At 45.1% G+C, this 22,146-nt stretch overlaps 1 protein-coding gene across 10 annotated transcripts in view; it reads left to right on the top strand.

The window, feature by feature from the left end:
* Nucleotides 1-22,146, top strand: part of slco4a1 (solute carrier organic anion transporter family, member 4A1) — a 210,971-nt gene that overhangs the window by 128,364 nt on the left and 60,461 nt on the right. For 8 of the 10 annotated variants that reach the window (XM_038803500.1, XM_038803505.1, XM_038803504.1 and 5 more), the window contains 2 exons: nt 16,281-16,330; nt 19,887-20,785. In XM_038803500.1, the coding sequence (XP_038659428.1) occupies nt 20,053-20,785 (733 nt within the window). In that variant the 5' untranslated portion in view covers nt 16,281-16,330; nt 19,887-20,052. Of the gene's footprint in view, nt 1-16,047; nt 16,105-16,280; nt 16,331-19,886; nt 20,786-22,146 lie in introns of those variants that run through there. The other 2 variants (XM_038803508.1, XM_038803507.1) reach the window with 2 other exon arrangements.

Raw genomic sequence — 22,146 nt, 5'->3', positions numbered from 1 at the left:
GGCCGCACTTAACTTCATTTCCTGCACTGCCAAACTCAACCATTTTTAAATGCCACGCCGATCTCCCTCGGCATCCCCACTATGACATCCGGACCCCCAATACCCCAACTTACCTGTTAGGGGGTCCTCGAGCCCCCTCCTCACCCACCTCATAAAAGTGCAACCGGGCACCAGGATGCCTTGGCACTGCCAGCCTGGCACCCCTGCCAGTATGTCAGTGCCACCCTGACACTGCCACAGTGGAACTGCCTGGGTGTCAGATTGGCAGTGCAAAGCTGGCCGGGTGCCAGTGGCAATGCCGGGGTACCACCCTGCCCAGAGCCCGACCACCTGGAGGCCTCCAATGGCCTGGGCGCCACCCCTCCCCAGGTGCCATTACACCTGGTCCATGTTTGTGTGGACCTGTACTAAGTGGCACCATGGCGAGGTCTCCCAGGCGCGGGCGTTCCTTCCCGGGCCGCTGGAGCATCGGGCGCCGACATATTTAAGTGAGCCTAACTGCTCACTTAAATATACAAATCTGGGTCACGCCCAGTGAGGGGGAGATCCAGATCGCGATGTCTCGCGACGTCTCGTGAGATCTCGTTAGATCTCGCGAGGCGTTCGGAGCGTTGCAAATCTCACGAGAGGACTCTCCTGGGATTTAATGGCCGCATCGGTCAGGAGCGATGAGGCCATTCGATCGAGCCCATGATTAATATTCTAGATGAATGCCAAATAAAATCAGCAGTTACCTCCTGCTAATCTGACTCTCACCCTCATTCATTGTCTCTTTTTTAAAACTTATTTTTTGCTCGTCATTTTAGGCCTAGTATATACTCAGCTCCGCGTTTTTACACCTGGGAATATGACACGGTCGCCTACAATCTGACAGTCAAAATAGGGTTTTATTTTTACTCACCTTGTTAAGATGGGAACTCGATCAACTGGAGTAATGTCTTGGAATTATGAAAACAGACACCCTTTGGATTAACTGTAGTTTATTACATCTCCGCTAAATGGGATCTGTCCTCTGCGATTACACTGATCTACCGATCATAAACTGTAAATCCAGCGCAAAGCGCAATGAACTCAGCTACAGAAAAAGGAAGAGCTTGCATTTATATATTGCCTTTTGAGACCTCAGGAGAACACGATGCACGTGTGCCCAAACGCACACCAACAATATTAGCGATGCATAAACCTTGGATGGTGTTTGTGTTCTCGCTATTCTACCTATGTCCTCTGAATTATTATTGTCTGGCTGCAGCAGATTGACCACCAGGCATGCCTCTTTGCAGATGCAAGGAAGCAAAAGGAGCTTGGAATCTTCAACGATGGCCTGCTTATTATGCTTATCGTCACTGGCTGAATGACACCCTCATCAAGGATTCTGTTTTAGTTTCGCAATTCATCCCAATATTAATACTGCGCCTTGCTCATTTCACCCCACTATCTGAACTATCATGAAATGCTATGAAGGGGTTAATGCTGGTTTGAAAGGCACGGTGCTCAGTGGATGTCAACATTAGAATCATGGAATGGATGTAAACACCTGGGGGAAAAGAAGTACGAGTGGAAATCCTGTGCGACAATATTCTCTTTCGAAAAGAGAAAATTAGAAAAAAAACTTCTATCCAATGAGTTGCAAATGTATTATTAATATATAAATAAATATTACGCACGGCAAGATCCCACTAACTAATAACAAGATGGATTAAAAGTCCTGTGCAGGTCTGACAGCATCAGTGGAGAGAGAAATAGTGTTAATGTTGGTAGGTCTGTGAGCTCTGGTCAGAATGTGAGATGCATGAAATTAACAATTAGCTTTTCATTTTGGAAGTGCTCAGGGTGGAAACTTTAGGCAGAATATAAGAAAGCAATCCCTGTTACTTTGCAAATAAATGTCGCAGGGTCTCCCACCCCCCCCCCACCCCCACCCCCCACACACACACACACACACACACCCACCCCCACCCCGAACCATCAAACAGAGATGGTCAGAGCTTCAAGGATGGCCCCTTCAAGTGGAGCTGCAGTGCCTGAGCATCTTTTAAGATGTGCCACTCTTAAGGTAGAACCTTTACAAATTGTGACGGGTGAACCTGCAACGTGTTGTGTAGGCTCAGGACATTCCCCCCCCCCCCCCCCCCCCCCCCCACCCAACCAAGCCAGGTTCCTGACCCAGATTGAAAATTCAGTCCCTTTACTTTGACATCCTTTCTAAATTTGGGTGCCTGAGATGGAACAAAATATTCCGACAATAACCTGCCCAATTATTTGTATAGAGTCAACATTCCATTCTTGTGCTTGTGGTTAATGCTGCTATTTACAAAAATTCTGATTACGTCATATTTTTCTTACATCAGCACGCAGTATAATTTGGTTTTATAGCCTTCATGTTGGAATACAATCCTGGATTCTGTCTCATGTTAGAGAAAAAAGATCCTTACTGAGTGCCCAGACTATTAGCCCTTGTTAGTGATGGGCAGGTGACCAAAACCAAAGTTACCTGGACTGTATGGAACAGGTAATTCCAGTTAGCTGCGTCAATGGCCTTCTTTGTAGCTACGGAAAGTGTTCTTCCTGATGCCCCATATCATGTGGCCGGTAAGTGAGGTTACTGAAATGTACACATTTGTGATTGGGAGGATAAAACTCGTCTCTTTGAGTTGTGAACTGCTCCAAAGGCACCAGTTTGGCTTGCCTTTCAGCCAGAATTTTGACTAAAATCTACACATAATAGAAAGACCTATCAACCTTGAATACAAAAATAAGCTGGCAACGTCCGCGTTGTTCAGATTGTTATCTGTCTGTAAAGGAAGGCAAGCAGAGCTGAAAGATCCATCATTCTTGGTGAGAGGGACATCAAATTTATCTAATCATGATATAAAAAAGTGTAAGATTCAACTTCCAATTTAAAGGATCCTTATTGTGCCGTGTACAGTTCACTTGATCTGTATATGACCTGTAATACAGAGTTGGTTCTTTGATCAGATATACCGGATATTTTCCTGTGCATTTTCCTCGTTTCTAGAAAAGCAAATTACTGCGGACGCTGGAATCTGAAACGAAAGAGAAAATGCTGGAAAATCTCAGCAAGTCTGGCAGCATCTGTAGGGAGAGAAAAGAGCTAACGTTTCAAGTCTGATGACTCTTTGTCAAAGCAGACGCGAAACGTTAGCTCTTTTCTCTCCCTACAGATGCTGCCAGACTTGCTGGGATTTTCCAGCATTTTCTCTTTTGTTCCTCGTTTTTAGACCAATTTGAACAAACTGCTGGCTCTCAGTCACCAGTCTCCGTTAACACCTTCCATTTCCTTCACTTTTATGCCTAACATGTGGAGTAATGCATTTTCTCAGTGAGACCGTCTTGGTGACGAGCAAAGCAGGTTTCTGATGGTGTTTTTTGCCGAAGAAACTTAATTTTCATTAACAAATAATTTTTCCACGATAGGCTAATGTTCAATCTCCAGCAAGGGGCATAAAGGAACACAGGGAACTTAGCTAAAGCATGATCTGGTGTATAATAATTTCTGCACATGCACATCAATAACCCGGTTTACTGATATTTTAGTGCTATTAGATTATTATTCTCAGTTTGGAGAGTGAAACAAATGCCCAGCCTCTGTGGAGCACTCAAAAATGGCAAAGTGTTGGGTTCTGACTGAAAACCGCCGTGTTTCTCCCTGTCTGTCCAGATCTTCCCACACGTTGCTATTTTTTAGGCGGGGGATGGGCGTATTTTGTGCCCTCATTGCGGTGGGAGGGACCTAACAGGCAACCGATTGCAAATTGAAGTTAAATGAAAGTGGGTGTGAATGTGGTGACATCGCCAGTGTGAGGGGGTGGGGGCAGGGAATATCACATTCTGAGATCTCCCTGTCGCAAATCCTTTTATAATGACCCTCCCACGAGAATTTCCGGTCATAACGGGCAGCACGGTAGCCTTGTGGATAGCACAATCGCTTCACAGCTCCAGGGTCCCAGGTTCGATTCCGGCTTGGGTCACTGTCTGTGCGGAGTCTGCACGTCCTCCCCGTGTGTGCGTGGGTTTCCTCCGGGTGCTCCGGTTTCCTCCCACAGTCCAAAGATGTGCAAGTTAGGTGGATTGGACTTGATAAAATTGCCCTTAGTGTCCAAAATTGCCCTTAGTGTTGGGTGGGGTTACTGGGTTATGGGGATAGGGTGGAGGTGTTAACCTTAGGTAGGGTGCTCTTTCCAGGAGCCGGTGCAGACTCGATGGGCCGAATGGCCTCCTTCTGCATTGTAAATTCTATGATAACAGCATTTGCGCCGGGGCACAATTGGGCCGGGAAATTTCCCCTCCTAATAACTACTCCCTAATTTAAACAAAACATACTTGGGCAACTGTTCAAAGCTATAAATACATACCAGGATCCAAATGGAATGATTCACCTAACTACAAATGTTAGGAATCCCCTCCGGCTCCAAGTGCCTATTTATAACTTTTGAAATAACTTCTCGCTTTAAAAAAAACCACACTGTAGCTCTGGGTGGTAGAACATGACTGACGCATTTTTTCTGATTTCTGATCGACAGAATGGTCTCGTGGAAAAGGTTTGACAGCTGTCTGACTTTTCCTCAGCAAACTTTCCTTCTTAGTAACACCACATCGAAACTAGATGCAAGAGGAGGCTATTCAGCCCTTCGAGCCTTCTCCTCCATTCATTATGATCGTGGCTGATCATTAAATTTAATACCCTATCCCGCCTTTCCCCCCCATATCCCTTTCGCCCCAAGATATCCAGCTAATTGTTTCCCTTGGTGGAGAATGCTAGAACCAGGGGCCATAGATTCAAGATAAATGGCAGAAGGTGCACAGGGGACATGAGAAATAACTTTTTTACGCAGAGGATAGTGAGAGTCTGGAATTCGCTGCCCAAGTTGTTGGTGGAGGCAGAGATCCAAAACTCGTTTAAAATGTACCTGGATCTGCACCTTAAGTGCTGTAAGATACAGGGCTATGGACCGGGTGCAGGAAGGTGGGAACAGAAGTGGGCATCTGGGTGTCCTTGGGCTGCCATAGACAAGATGGGCTGAACGACCTCCTTCTGTGCTGTAACATTTCTATGGTATTTTCCTTCTTGAAATTACAGAACGTTTGGCCTCAATTACTTTCTGTGCTAGTGAATTCCACAGATTCACCACTCCTGGGTGACGAAATTCCTCTTCAGCTCAGTCCTAAATGTTTTCACCTTATCCTGAAACTATGACCCCGAGTTCTGGACTCCCCCCCCATCAGGAACATTGGGCGGAATTCTCCGCTCCCACGCCGGGTGGGAGAATCGCGGGAGGTCCGTTCTCGCACATCCCGTGATTCTCCCCCCCCCCCCCCCCAAATGTTTTTCACGGCGGCCCGCGATTCTCCAACCCGGATGGGCCGAGCGGCCTGCCGTTCGCGACCGTTTCACGACGGCGGCAACCACACATGGTCTCTGCCGTCGTGAACACGGCGTGCGATGCCCGTTTGGGGCTTGTGGGGGGCGTAGAGGGGACTGAGCACCACGACCGTGCTCGGGAGGGGACAGGCCCGCGATCGGTGCCCACCGATCGTCGGGCCGCCGTCTCAATGGGACGCACTCTTTCCCCTCCGCCGCCCTGCAAGATCAAGCCGCCACGTCTTGCGGGGCGGCGGAGGGGAAGACGGCAACTGCGTATGCGCAGGTTGGCGCCGGCCAACCCGCGCATGCGCGGCTGACGTCATTAGGCGCGTCGGCCGCGTCATTCTCGGCGCGCCGGGCCTTGACACCAGCGACAAGGCCCCGCGGCCGAGTTTCCCGGCACGGCACTCCTAGCCCCCGGCAGGAGGAGAATAGGGGGCCAGGAGAGGCCTCCGACGTCGTCGTGAACCTCTCCGGGTTTCACGACGGCATCGGGCCTTTGGGAGAATTACACCCAGGCTTTCTGAATCTACCCATCAAATCCTGTTAGAATTTTATAAGTTTCTGAGATCCCTTCTCACTCTTCTAAACTCCAATGAATATAGTCCTAACCGATTTAGTCTCTCCTCATATGATAGTCCCGCCATCCCAGAAATATTCTTGTCAATCTTTGTTGCACTCTCTCCATAGCAAGAACATTCTTCCGGTAATGACATCAAAACTGCACACAATATTTCAGGTGTGGACTCACCAATGACCGATACAATTGAAGTATAACATCACTCGCTATGAAACCAACATACCATTTGCCTTCTTTACTGCCTGCTGTACCTGCGTGCTTACTTTCAGTGACTGATGCACATGGACACCCAAAGTCTCGCTGAGTATCCACCTCTTTCAATTTACATCCATTCAAATAATAATCTGCCGTCCTATATTTACTACCCAAGTGGTTACCCTTACATTTATCCCCATTATACTGCATCTGCAATGCATCTGCCCACTCATTCAGCCTGTCCAAATCCCACTGAAGCATCTCTGCATCCTCACAGCTCATCGTCCCACCCAACTTTACATCATCTGCAAATTTGGAGATAATACATTTTGATCCCTTGTAAAAATCATTAATATATAATGTGAACAGTTGGAATCTTAGCACAGATCCCTGTGGTACCCCACTAGTCACTGTCTGCCAATTGGAAAAAGACCCATTTATTCCAACTTTGTGCTTCCTGTCTGCTAACCAACTTTCCATCCATTTCAACACACTACGTACAATCCCATGCATTTTAACTTTACATGGTAATCTGCTATGTGAGACCTTATTGAAAGCCTTCTGAAAGTCTAAATGAACCACATCCACTGGTTCTCCCTGGTCAACTCTACTAGTTACATCTTCAAAGAATTCAAGTAGATTTGTCAAGCATGATTTCACTTTTATAAATCCATGCTTACTTTGTCTGATTATACCACTGCTTTCCAAATGTTGTGCTATGAAATCATTGATAATGGACTCTAGCAACTTCCCTTACAGTGCGTGGGTTTCCTCCGGGTGCTCTGGTTTTGTCCCACAAGTCCCGAAAGATGTGTTTGTTAGGTGAATTGGACATTCTGAATTCTCCCTCAGTGTACCCGAACAGGCGCCGTAGTGTCGCGACTTGGGGATTTTCACAGCAACTTCATTGCAGTGTTAATATAAGCCTACTTGTGACACTAATAAAGATTATTATTACTGTATTACCACCAACATTAGGGTTAGGGGTCTATTGTTGCCTGTTTTCTCTCTACCTCCCTTTTTGAATAGCAGGGTTATATTAGCTAGCCTCCAATCTGTAGGAACGATTCCAGAGCCAAAGAATTTAGGAAAAATGCCACCAATGGATCTACTATTTCTAGGGCCATTTTCTTAAGTAATCTGGGATGAAGATTATCAGGCCCTGGAGTTTTGTCTGCCTTTAATCTCATTCGTTTCACCAAAACCATTTTTCTGCTAATACTAATTTCCTTCAGCTCCTCATTGAAAATTGTGTTTCTCAGAACTTCCAGTACATTATTCATGTCTCCCTTTGTGAAGATAGAAACAAAAGTACCAAGTTAGTTCCTGAACCATTTCTTTGTTCCCCGTTATGAATTCCCCCATTTCTGACTGTAAGGGCCCTACATTCGTTTTTATCAATCTTTTTCTCTTTACATACCGATAGAAACTTTTACAGTCAATTTTTATGTTCCCTGCTAGCTTACTTACATATTTTATTTTCCCCTTCTTAATCAATCCTTGGCCCGCCTTTGTTGAATTTTAAACTGTTCCCAATCCTCAGGACTATTGCTTTTTCTTGTTAATTTGTACCACTGACATGTTTCATTATGACTTTGAATAAGAAAAATGCAAGGTAAAAATGCCACCAAGCACAAATTCTCGTGCAACCCAAAGGAAATTTGAACTGCACCATTCTTTCCTTCCTCTCTGACCATGAGAATTGGAATTTTGGATGCAAACGATATTGTGACCATTAGCTACAACAGTTCAAAAATCAGCTGTAACATTTGCCCGAACGTTCAACATATGCTTCTGACGAGAGAAGTTCCCTGACCACAAGTTTTTCTGATTCCTGTCCTGAATATCTAATGCTTCCTGATATCCAGATTCCTAGATTAGAACTTGTTAGTCTTTGACCCGATAGCTTCCACCAGACAACAGTGCAAAGTCTCTCAGCCTTCATCATAAATTAAGTCATGAATCGACTCACAATTGAAAGCTCCCATCATAAAATTTATGAAATGGTTTTAACGCCAATCAGTAACAATTAAATATTTAGGGCGGAGAACGGCACTGCTGTGTCACAGCACCAGGGGGCTGAGTTCAATTCTGGCCTTCGGTGACTGTGTGGAGTTTGCACTTCAACCCTGCGTGGGTTCCCTCCGGGTGTTCCGGTTTCTTCCCACAGTCCAAGGATATGAGGGATAGGTGGGGTTATGGTCATTGTAGGGGTGGGGGGGTGGGGGTGGGGGGGGGGGGGGGGGGGGGTGGGGGGAGTGGACCGAGGTAGAATGCTCTTTCGGAGGGTCAGAAAAATGGACGGCAAAAATGCCACCATGCACAAATTCTATTCAGCCCAAGACTCTATGGGCTGAATGGCCTCCTTCTGCACTGTCAGGTTTCTCCGATAACGCAATCTGTTCAAACAGCTCCAGTTCCGCCGTCCCTATTCTCCCGACTGATCTGTTTCAAAACATTGCAGGCATCATCATTTGTCGTCATCCTCGGTCACTTTGGCGCAAAATCGTTGATTTTCCTTTCATGCTAATATGCTGAAATACAAAAAAGAATCCACACTTAATCCCATAGCTAGTTGTTTATCAGATTGAAAGGCGCTCGAATCTGAGCGTTGGGAAGATGAAATACTTTATGTGAACTAATGTTTTCTATGAAGCTCCTTGTTGGCACTTTCCTATTAGCCCTTAATATTGGTATTTTCAACTATTACGTATGATGAGTATTGTCATACTGCACCATCCAATTCTGTATTGAATTTATTTGTACAGCCTGTGATTCAGGAGTTGCGATTATTTTCTTTGTTGACATTCACATTGAATAAGAAAGCAGACTCCAGTGCGTAATCAAATACGTGTTTGGCCTGCAGAGCCAAGTGACCAATTTAAACATAAGTTTTGTTTAAAAGATAAACAAACAAGGCAGCTGATCCGTAGACCCTATCCGCTGTTAAGCTCTGATGGTTACTCTGCAATAAGAACTAGAAAGCAAATCTTGACTTCTTCAACTCTAATTTTACTGTGTTCAACAATCACGTCTTCTCCAACCCCACTTGTATCCCATTAATGTGTAGTCTATCAAACAATAAGTGTGGTTTATTAGACAGTTAAAGCTCCAAATCTAACTTGAGCACCAGGGGGCATTAACTTTCTCCGAACAGATTCCCCCTCTTAAAATAAATCTTTAAGTATGACGTAAATTTCCATAACACAAATGTACATATTTTCTTTTCCACAATAAATGCACCCTATTCCCTCTTCCACCATCACATTCTCTCCTTTATAGGAAGAGGCACCTCTCTTTAACAATTATGAATAACTTCGTCGAGCTAGCCACTTTTTTCGCTGGACAGTCAGATAATTCGCAAACGCTATCAACCCACTTGACCTTGTCATTCTCCCTGTTCTCTGGCATCTGTTTTCGGCTCGCTATGCCAGTTTGTAGTCCCTTTTCATTGACGTTTTCAGTAGAGTGGACATTTTCCCGAAGGGATTTCATTTTCTCAGAGGGATTGATTGTCTGTGTGACACTCTATACTTACTGTTCTTGAATGCCATGTTCCATTCAAAATTTCAGTCAGGACCCTGGATGGAAAAAATACCTCATTGACTGCCTCCACTGGGGCAAATGTCTCTGCTGCCATTGTACCTCTCTTCGTTTCTTGTTGGTTCATTTGCTTTTCTCTCTCAGGAAGAAAATTATAAATCCTCCCAAACTCGCAAAGCCACCACAGAGTTATGCATAAGATGCATTACTATAACCAATCAGTTTGAGTTGTCTAATATCACCTGAAAATGGGAATTTCAAAACACACTGCTCCAATTTTAATTTTGCCAATGTTTTGCTTGCTCGAACAATTTCTTCAACTTTGGGATTGCCCATTTTCGTGCTTAATTCTAAAACATTAAAACTGTCATCCATGTAATAATATGTATACATGTAGATAACTGAAGGGTTAATTATAACATTTAGCTGTAACACTACCATTAGAAAGCACCACTACAACCGACTGTAAGTATCAGTTCCCAGAGGTTTTTGGTCTCTTTCAACCCAGGAGTGACTAGACAGCAGTAGTGTATGATAATAGATCACAGCATAGTTAGAACGTGTAGTTTTGAATCAGTTAATACATTAATATTTAATTACTTGATTACTGGTGATAGTTCTGTAAAGTGTCAAACTCGATTAGAATTAATTGTTACTTAATAAATTAGTTTGCTTTAAGTTGAAGACTCGTGATTTCTTCAGGATGACATCATCAGACCTTCTGGATATACAGCAACTAGTAATGATACATATTACTGAACCCAGTAATATAACAGTCCAGTCTTTTTGGCGAGCTAACCAATTAGGGCAGCACGGCCGCACAGTGGGGAGCGCTGTTGCTTCACAGCTTCAGGGTCCCAGGGGCATGGCCCCCCTCAGCCCCTGACCCTTGGCAGTGCCACTCTAGCAGTCAGGTGAAATGAAAATGAAAATCGCTTATTGTCACGAGTAGGCTTCAATGAAGTTACTGTGAAAAGCCCCTAGTCGCCACATTCCGGCGCCTGTCTGGGGAGGCTGATACGGGAATTGAACCGTGCTGCTGGCCTGCTTGGTCTGCTTTAAAAGCCAGCGATTTAACCAAATGAGCTAAATCCGCCCCTTGCACCCTTGCACTGCAACCCTGGCACCCAGGCAGTGCTCCTGCCAGCTTGGCAGTGCCACCTCGGCACCTTGGCAGTGCCAGGGTGCCAGTTGGGCAGTGCCAATTTTCCCACGTTCCAGGGGGATGGCCTGGGGGGGGGGGGGGGGGGCACCCTGCGCTATCCCTGCCCACCCAGGTGTATCAGCTGGACCAGGAGACCCTCCGGGTGCTGTTCTGCCTGGCTGCGGCCTCACTGGGAAAGCTGGAGAATCGATGGAGTCTGGCGGAGCCCAGGAAAGTAGGTCATAAGTAGGTTTAAGACCAACTTCTGAGAATGTAATTTAGTCACGCCCCATTTCGGCGGAGTTCTGACTCCGACGTCTTGTGGGACTTGGGTGAATTCCGCGAGGCGCGGAAGTTGTCGGGAGATCCGCTGGAGACCTCTTCAGGGATTCTCCAACTGTGTGTGCTCTCTCTTGAGCTCACGTGACAAGAGAATCGGACTCTAACTCTTTCTTAACATCTGCGACCTTACACTTTACTATCATTAGCCAGCTCCATTTGTAGATTTATTCACATTCATACCCCTCTCCCACTGCCACATCTGCACTATGTACATGCACACACACAATATGCACACCCATCTTAAACCACACACACTTAAACCACGCACACCTTAAACCACACACACACACACACACAAACCACGCACACACTTAAACCACGCACACCTTAAACCACACACACACACACAAACCACGCACACACTTAAACCACACACAGGCCTCTCAAGCAAAATGTTGGAAGTCAGCCATTGAACTGCTCCCTTTGTTCAGGTTTCATTCATCTTAGATCAGATGCTTTTATTTCCAGGGTAATTGAATTCACAATAGATCAGTAACCCAAGCCCTTTGAAAAAACAGGCTCAATATTTTATAGAGAATGATTGTTTTTAAAAAGAGCATTTTAACGTGGGAAGAAAAGTACTGACATTGGGGTAGATTTTCATCTTCCCCACCTTGGCAGCAATCTGGCAGAATATTGCCATCAAGACAATGGGCAGGTGATGCAGTCCAGTAAAAACAACTTGCATTTATATAGCAGTTTGGAAATTAAAGGAAACATCATGGGGAGGTGGTGGCACAGGGGTATTGTCATGGGCCCAGTAATCCAGAAACCCCAGGTAATGTTCTGGGGGTCCCAAGTTCAAATCCCACCATGGTGAATGGTGAAAACTGAATTCAATAAAAATCTGGAATCAAAAGTCTAATTGTCAATAGTCGTAAAAACCATCTGGTTCACTGATGTCCTTCAGGGAAGGAAAACTGCCGTCCTTACCTGGTCTGACCTTCGTGTGACGCCAGACCCGCATAGCGATGCTGTTGACTTTTAACTCAATTTAAAGGCAATACATGCGATCTATATTGAAAAAAAAATACTGATGGAAAGTTGTCACTGGATTGGTTCAAACAGAGCAACATGGATGCACAGTGATTGTCACAGTGGCTTCACAGCTCCAGGGTCCCAGGTTCGATTCCCGGCTTGGGTCACTGTCCGTGCGGAGTCTGCACTTTCTGCCCGTGTCTGAATGGGTTTCCTGCGGGTGCTCCGGTTTCCTCCCACAGTCCAAAGATGTGCTGGTTAGGTGGATTGGCCATGACAAATTGCCCTTAGTGTCCAAAAAAAAAGATTAGGTGTGGTTACTGGTTTGTGGGGATAGGATGGAGGCATGGGCTTAAGTGGGATGCACTTTCCAAGGGCCGGTGCAGACTCGATGGGCCGAATGGCCTCCTTCTGCACTGTAAATTCTTTGATTCTATGAACTGAGCTGCTACTGGAAATATGTCTCCCAGATCCTAAGAAGCCCCCGGAGGCAGGACATCGGTTATTAGGAGCCTCAAGGCAGTGGAAGCTTCAGCTGCCAATGGGTGGTGTATTTTTAGACTCTGACTCTCCTCCAGTGAGAATGTGAGTGGCCCAGAGATGGACATGCCACCAACTGTTGCAAATTTGCAGAGGCCAGGGGAGCTCCGCTCACCAGCGTCAGCTATTGGAGGTGTGCAAGGAGGGTGCATGTGGCAACTCGGGCAGCCTGGTCACAAAAGGTGATATTCTACTTGTGCATGAACTGGAAGAGCTCAACTTCATTGAGATGTCTGAGCACCAATGGCTACGCAGACTACACCTTTCCAAGGAGTTGGTGGTGGAACTCACATTGAACAGGAGTTGAGGGCACTGGGAACTGGGGAGGGTCACCCAATATCCATTGTCTTAAAGATGACATTGGCATTCAATTTCTGTCTTCCAGCTGGTGATCTGTCTCGGTCAGTGGCTTATTGCTGCAAAAAGGAGGTCACAGATGCCATGTACCATCGGGCTGGCCAATGTATCCAGTTTACAAAAGGGGCTAAAGTTGTGTTTCCCCAAGTGCAGGGGTCATTGACTGTACACATGTGGCATTAAGGCTCCTTCACCAGCAGCCAGGTACTTACTCAGTGTTCACTATTGGTGCTGCTGCCTCACGGCGCCAGGGACCTGGGTTCAATTCTGTCCTCGGATGACTGTCTGTGTGGAGTCTGCATTTTCTCCCCCTGTCTGCGTGGGTTTCTTCTGGGTGCTCCAGTTTCCTCCGACAATCCAAAGATATGCAGGTTCGATGGATTGGCCATGCTAAATTGCCCCTTAGAGTCCAAAGATTTTCAGGATAGGGTGGAGATGTGGGCTTAGGTATGGTGCTCTTTCCAAGGGTCAGTGCAGACTCGATGGGTTGAATGGCCTTCTTCTGCACTGTAGAGATTCTATGATTGTGTTGCCATCATGAACATATCATGCAGGTGTGCGCAAAGATTAAAGGAAGCTGTGCGACTAGAACATTCATCGACAGTACCAATTGCCTCAGCTCTTCAAGCCACCCAGGCACCTCTGTGGCTGGGGGACAAATGCTACCTTATGAAGACATTGGCTGAAATTTTCCAATCCTCCCACCAGCGAGATCTTCCATTCCCACCGAAGTGAATGGACATTTGAATGGTTTGCTGCATTTTCCAGCTCCACCTCACCCTCGCCTCAATGGGGCCAGAGAATTCCACCCATTGCTTTTGACCCCTGTACACAATCCAACACATAGTCAAAAGACAAATTTGACTGCATAACCACAAGAGCCACCTTTGAGCAGGTCATTGGCCTCTTAAAGATAAGAATTTGATGCCCCATTAGATTTGGGGAGCCCTGCACTATGGATCCACAGTGGTATCCTGCATCATGATCATCTGCATCGTGATCATCTGCATCATGATCATCTGCATCATGATCATCTGCATCGTGATCATCTGCATCGTGATCATCTGCATCGTGATCATCTGCACCATGATCATCTGCATCATGATCATCTGCATCATGATTATCTGCATCGTGATCATCTGCATCGTGATCATCTGCATCATGATCATCTGCATGATGAGCCAGGCGTTGCCTTCCCGGCAGTGTGGATTATTCACCTCTGTTCGAAGACCCACATCATCTATGTGTGCCCTTGACCACTCTGTGGAAAGTCCCTCATCAAGGCAGGTGCTCTAGAAAGCCTCACCTTTACAGAGCATCCATTCATTGGATTCAGCTAATGTCAATTATTATATTGAAATGAGTGTACAAATCATTTCAGTTCACAGTTCAACAACATTTTCTCTCATTAAACATGACACAAGTTTGCAGCAACAAATTAATGTCACCCAATGAATCCCCAATGCCAATCCATGCATCTATGCAGAAACCTACGCAACTTCTACAATGTGCTCCCCCTGTACCTCAAGCTGACGTAGAGGCAGACTTCTGCCTCCTCGCCTGGGTGCAGTAGATGGTCTTGGCCTGTGTAAAAGCCCTATTGCTTGGACCCTTTCCCTCCTCTGCCCTTTGAGGCCTCACATTAACTCCAGTGGTTGTCTGGAGTAGTTAAGCTCCTGCCAATTGGGGAGATATGTGACAGATCCATCTCCTCCACCTCCATTGTCTTCAATGGATGAGGCCATATATTGGATGTATTCTCACAATCCCTGCATGCAGTCGGTGCTGTGTTCCATGTATCTCTCCAGTAGGGTTGCCTCCCTCTCAATAGGGGATACCATGCATTCACCTGCCAGAGAAATGAAGCCACTCATGTCAAATGTAGACTTTGTGCATCGTTTGCACATAGGACTTCACTGCCTCGGGAAACATTGACAGATCGTCACACATTTTTTTTTTCTTTTTAAATTTAGAGTACTCAATTAATTTTTTCCAATTCGGGGACAATTTAGCGTGGCCAATCCACCTACCTTGCACATATTTGGGTTGTGGGGGCGAAACCCACACAGACACGGGGAGAATATGCAAACTCCACACGGACAGTGACCCAGAGTTTGGATCGAACCTGGGACCTCGGCGCCGTGAGGCAGCAGTGCTAACCACTGTTCCACTGTGCTGCCCTAGATCATCACACATTTGATGCATCCGTTGGAGCCTCTGCCGCTTTGCTGATGACACCCGAGGCTCACCATCTACATAGAGATGGGCATTGCTGGGCCTCCCAAGAAGGGTAACCACAACTGTCATTGACTCAGCTACTTATTTCTGTGTGTCTCTGAAATGCTCAGCAGATGGTGTCCCCAATCCTACACATCCAGCAGAGCCCATTGACGTGTGTCAATGCTGGTGGAGGCTGCGCAAGAATGTAGTAATGCAGTGTCTTCTAATGGTCGTACATCCTGTGAGCATTTCAAACTGGATGTGTTACTGGCCTGTTCCTCATCTGATACTGGAGCTAAAATATTCAATTGAAATGCAGTTCTTCACCCAAATATTGGTAGTTGAAGCGAAAATGCAGGGCAAATTCGCACTGTCCACATGTGTGTGTGTGTGTCGGTAAAACGCACTTCCTCCTGAAGTCCAGAACTCAACACAAGCAGTAAAACCCTGCCTATGATATGATCATTAGTTGCCAGTATACAAGACAGTCTCTGTCCATTGTCTGTGGATAGGTGGAAGATCCTAACCCAGACTGTGCAATTAATAAAATCTACATTATTCTCATTGCTGTGTGGTCCTGGTTATTCACAAAGCTGAGGTGCTGTTTTTATTTTGTGGTTGTCAAGGTGAGGAATTACCGAATGATAAATGGTGAACGCATTTGCAATTTGGGCACCCTCCCAAATTTAGTATCAAGCACTCCCATGTCGAACGTAGCAAGGACAATGTGCAGAATAAAGCTCCACCTACTGTGCTCCACCAGTGTGGACTGCAGCACAGTTAAGAGTGCAACTACCTTAGTTTATTGAACACTCTTTGAAAGTAAGTAAAGATGAACAATCTCACGGACTGTTTGACTTGTTTTGACAAGTCTCTTATCAATCTTTTAATTGCCTTTGTAACTTGCACAGCAGAAAGACTGTGCTTGTTTTGAAGGAAAGATTTTCAACACTCATCGATCAGTCCTGTTATTAAATCCTTGTTCTTTGCTGCTCCAGTTAGATGCAGGACTTTCTCAACTGACCCTAAAGACACTCAAATTACTTTGGTAAGTACATTTTTTATATTTGACCAACGGTATTAATATTATTTTATAACTTCTGGCCAAGTCAATACTAAAGGTCATCTCTGTAGACTTTTTAAGTGAGTCGAATAATTTTGATGTCAACAGAAGCTTCAGGTGCATTTTTGTTTTAGATCCTCCTGTATGTTGTTTTGAAGAAAATGCTAATATTATTTAAAATTTCTAAGAACTATGTTTCCTATTTCCAGACTCCAGTTCTATGTACAACTTACACTTTCCTTTCCCACATTGTGGATCGGATTTTCGAGTGTACACGTTTATCAAAAGGTCTTTTGAAACCCAAGCTTATTCTTGCCTAAACCACAAATATCTAATCTTGTCTCCAACTCTTGTTGACTTCAAGGCTTTGACAGAGCTTTAGCATTGGCGTATTAAGATTTGTTCCTCTTTGGTTGCATTTTGCTTTCTTTGGGCAGATTTCAAATTGGCTCCTGTTGCACAGGATGGCTGCAGTAGTTCCTCGCATGAATTTCAGTTTGAAGTGTATTGCGTGGGGTGTGTTTGTAATTTGAATCCTACAATTTTGACATTCAATCCTTTCACACAGCGGTCCTGTTATGAATAAGTGATTAGCGAAACTATTACCAACAGAATACCATTGTCAGATTCAATGCCCACGATTGAAATGTTGAGCTTTGGCGCGATATGTTTGCAGCATTCATTGGGGTTTTGTTATTATTGCCGAGGTGTGCTGTGTACTCTGCGATTTTTCGCTTAATCTATTCTAGGGTGAGGTATAGAGGGACTGTTAGTCATAGAAATAAGCCAATTCTCTTGGTAAAACTTATTAATGTTTTTAATAGCTTGTGACTTCTGATAAAGCAAGCAGTTAACAATAACACAGTGCATCTTTGACAGTACACTGGGTGCATTGGCGCTTGCACAATCATGCATACCTCCAAATCCTAAATTCCTAAGTCCTTATTCACGTGTGCAGTTTTTGACGTTGTCTGTGGCTGTAAATCATGAAGGCTGAGATTTTCAGGCCCTTTCGGCCAGCGAGAAATTCTCATCCCGCCAACGGCGAACACCAAGGGCACGTTTCTCGGTGGTGGTGGGTGCAGCGCACGCAAAACCCTGGAGACATTGGCAGGACCAAAAGAACCTGTCGCTGCCCAATGGCTGCCCACCTCTACACTGGGAAGGGGGGGGGGGGGAGTGGGTGCTCAGAACTCAGGCCATTAGTATGATCAGCACCATCTGTTTTCCATATTCTGTCATCTCCTTTGTTTCAACTAACACTAAACTTCACCGTTTCCTTATTTGATGGTGACATTACACTGCTCTTAACTTCTTATTGAGAAACCGGTCCAGAGTACAAATTGTGACCTTCATACTTAGGTTCTGTCCTGTCAAACTAACTTTTTCCAATAACTCTTCACTACATGGGTTGAATCGAGAAATTGAATGGATCAAAATAACAAATATTTACATGAAATTGATTCCATGAAATGCATGTGGTAGATTTTATTTTAACTGCCTGGACAGAAATCAAGCAGTTTCTATAAAGGGCCCAACCAGATTCCCACTTGGTTGATTAAGTTGAAAGTGTACCCCCAGGACTGAGTTTGTGCACCTCTCTTATTGGATTCTTTACAATGTTAAAGGTACTATATCAATCTGAGCTGTTGTTTTGTTGTTGTTTATCACCCTAACAATGGATCTTAGCCTGTCACCTCAATTTCTAAATGCAACAGAAGTGTATCTACAGCTGTGCTGCCTCCACCTTTTTTATATTTCTAGTCACTCTTAGGCCGATGTTCTTTGGCATTTATTGCACATTCCTCGTTTGCCTGAGATGATGGTGTTGGGCCTTCTTGAATGAATGACTCACTGAGGTTGCTTCGGAGGTCCGACCGATCAACCACATTGATAAGATTTCATAGATTTCATAGATTTTACAGTGCAGAAGGAGGCCATTCGGCCCATCGAGTCTGCACCGGCTCTTGGAAAGAGCACCCTACCCAAGTCCATATCTCCACCCTATCCCCATAACCCAGTAACCCCACCTAACACTAAGGGCAATTTGGACCCTAAGGGCAATTTATCATGGCCAATCCACCTAACCTGCACATCTTTGGACTGTGGGAGGAAACCGAAGCACCCGGAGGAAAACCACGCACACACGGGACGAACGTGCAGACTCCGCACAGACAGTGACCCAAGTCGGGATTCGATCAGGTCAAGTCAGGCAACAGAGACATTAGCAAATCAGTTTTTAGTCAATCCAACTATTCCCTGGTCATTTTTACTCGTGCTATTTTAATTTGTTTGAAAGAAAATTACACACAGAATTCCAATTCTCGGAGTGCCATGATGGCAATTAAACCCCCATTCTCTGGGGAGAAGGCATTGTGGTAGTGTCACTGGAATGGCAAGACCCAAGGTAATGGGGTCCCGGGTATGAATTCCACCATGTCAGGTGGTGGAATTTGAATTTATGATAAGTCTAATGATGACCATGAAACCATTGTTGGTTGTTGGAAAAACCCATCTGGTTCACTAATTTCTTTTAGGAGGGTGAAAGTTACTGTCCTTACCTGGTCTGGCCGAAAAGTAACGCCAGAAATGTGGTTGCCTTTTAAGCGGAAAGGGGGCGGCACGGTGGTTCGCACTGCTATATCATGGCGCCAGGGTTCAATTCTGACCTTGACACAGTCACTATCTGTGTGGAGTTTTCACATTCTCCCCGTGAGTGCGTGAGTTCCCTCCAGATGCTCCGGTTTTTCCCACAGTTCAAAGTTGTGCAGGTTAGGTGGATTGGCCAAGATAAATTGCCCCTTAGTATCCAAAGTTTAGGTGGGGTAATGGGGTTACGGGGATGGGGTGGGGGAGTGGGCCTAGGTAGCGTGTTCTTTCAGAGGATCGGTGCAGACATGATGAGCCAAATGGCTTCCTTCTGCACTGTAGGACTCTGATTAGTTCAAGTCTCTAGATTTATGGTCCAGCAATACAATCAGCGCACTCGTCACAATTTTTCATTCTTTTCTATTAAGAGTAAAACATATTATACGGATATGTAATATATTACAGATAAATATGTTTGATTAAAAGTTAGGGCATAATTCAGAGTTTTATTAAAAGGGAAAATAGCTGTTGTTAGCCCATCTTCACACCCATATATTTTTTTTATCCCTTGGGGAATAGTGAGGGAAGGATTTCCGAGCTCCTTATCAGCCGGTTGAACCGTGTTGAACTCTCTTTCTATGGCCAACAAGTCGAACTGCAATTGGACTCGAACCCGGAGCTTCTGGTCCAGCAATGGGCCACAAGACCCTCTGGGGGTAAAGCGCTATTGTTGGTGCAGGAAAAGCAATAGCAAATCCTGCATTTGATGATTTTGGTACCACAAACTATATTAAGCAAATAAATTTGAATCCGGTACATCAATGAGTGGAGTGGTGCAAATCAGTCAAAGGTTAGTTCTTCTGTCGTAGTGAACAATATCAGGGCTTGAGATAGTCCTATTAATAGCCCATGTAACTGATGGAAATTATTATTTTTCTTTTGCATAATGAAGAACGTACGATTCACATAAGAAGATCCTGAGGATGTGTCATCGGCCACCACAATGAACTGTTGAGTGGAACTCTGAAAAGGATAATTTTCCGTCTCCTCATCTTCTACAAGAATCGCACATTGTGGGAGGATCTTTGAACAGTGGTAACCTTCCGAGTTGATTGGAAATGTCGAGCCATTTAACAGGAGATGCTTCATTCAGCTCCAGACAGGAGTTGCTGAACTTAAGCGAACCCAGCCCAAATATTAATGACTCAGACACTCTAACTTCTTCAGAAACCAACAATAAAATACAGTGCAATGGGACAAAGATATATGATAACCAGTACAAACAAACCCCAAGTAAAACTGAAAATATGTGTGGCTGGGGTCTGCTGAAGCCCAAGTTTTTACAGGTTTTTAACCAACCAAAAGGAGTGCTTGTCTTCCTCTGCAGTGCGTCCTTTCTCCAAGGAATGATCGTAAATGGATTTATAAACACCGTGATTACCTCAATCGAACGGAGATTTGATCTGCGCAGTTACCACAGTGGAATGATTGCCAGCTCCTACGACATCGCAGCATGCGTCTGCCTGGTTTTTGTCAGTTACTTTGGCGGCAGTGGTCACAAGCCGCGTTGGCTGGGCTGGGGGGTTCTAATCATGGCTTTGGGATCGGTCGTGTTTGCCTTGCCTCACTTTATCTCTGGTGATTATGTGGTGAACGTCTCTGAGCATATTGGCCTGTGCCACTCTAATCAGTCTACCCGATGTAGTGAAGGTTCATCGAGTTCATCCAACTACCGTTTTTTGTTCATGCTGGGACAGTTCCTGCACGGCATTGGAGCGACTCCACTCTACACCCTGGGGGTAACCTATCTGGATGAAAACGTCAAGTCAAACTATGCTCCTGTTTACATTGGTGAGTTGAGGTGGAAACAATGATGGGTAGTTTTGCTTATGCTGCACTTGCTAATGCCTTTGTGAATCACTGGCGTGATCGTCACAAAAGCAATTAGACTGGTAATTTTGCATGCGTGTGCATTCTTAAGGCAAGGAAACATGACCCAGTTTCTTCAGATAACCACTCATACATCTTTGGGAAACATGAATGTGTAGGGAACTTCCTTGGGGCTCTTCCTCTCTGTGGCAATAACTTTGGCAGAAGTGCGGAGGAAACAGCGATTCTGTCTCGTTCTGTTCATTGGGAGAGCAGGAAGAGCCTGAGGGAATTCTTGCCGATGCTATAAACTAAGATGTGAACAGAGGTCAGAAACATCTAGTCCCAACTTTCTTACTTACTTGTGGGATACAATGAACTGCGCTGAGACCAGCAAAGTATGGTTTGAGAACTCTATCTTTGACAGTGACTTGGTGAGAATGATCCAGTCTTTCAGATATTTTGCACATGTTTGAGAAGATATCCAAGTTTTTTTTAAAAACACACATTCCCCATCAGATCTCCCAATTTGGAAACATGTAATTATGCCTTTAAAATGAGACAAACCTTGTTCTTGAGATTTGATTTTATGGAGCTGGAAATGTTCTAAATTAAGTAATTCTGCTTGTTTGCCTGCATACAAAGGTCATTAATTTGTACAGACCATTGTGCAGATTTGCTATATTGCACATTCCTCAGTCAGAACAATGGTTCCTTGTACCCCCACCATCCCCCTTAAAGCATTTTTTCTCTGATTGGAGAGCCCAGCTGAAATAGATTGATGAATCCTGGAGCACGAAGAATGCTTACTTTTGTGTGAAGACTAGTACAGTCTTGAAAGCTCTTGCGATTATATCATACCACTGCAAACTGTAGTCTGTACATGTGAAAGTGGGATTGACGCAATGGGGAATGAAAATCTCTCACAGTCAACTGGAAAGTGACATTGGCTCACCTAGGCATTGCTCGACATATGTGTCAGAGTCATTTGTATCATAGTTGTTACCAACTAAATTGAATTTACCCTGTGATTCCGTATGACACGGTTTCTACCTAATGATTACATAGAACATACAGTGCAGAAGGAGGCCATTCGGCCCATCGAGTCTGCACCGACCCACTTTAAGCCCTCACTTCCACCCTGTCCCCGTAACTCAATAACCCTTCCTAACCTTTTTGGACACTTAAGGGCAGTTTAGCATGTCCAATCTACCTAACGTGCACGTCTTTGGATTGTGGGAGGAAACCGGAGCGCACAAAGGAAATCCACGCAGACACGGGGAGAACGTGCAGACTCTGCACAGATGGTGACCCAGCGGGGAATCGAACCTGGGACCTTGGCA

This window comes from Scyliorhinus canicula, chromosome 7 (genome assembly GCF_902713615.1).
Source record: "Scyliorhinus canicula chromosome 7, sScyCan1.1, whole genome shotgun sequence".
Lineage (NCBI taxonomy): Eukaryota > Metazoa > Chordata > Chondrichthyes > Carcharhiniformes > Scyliorhinidae > Scyliorhinus > Scyliorhinus canicula.
Note: the sequence above shows the minus strand (reverse complement) of the source record. Positions and strands in the feature narration are given on the sequence as shown.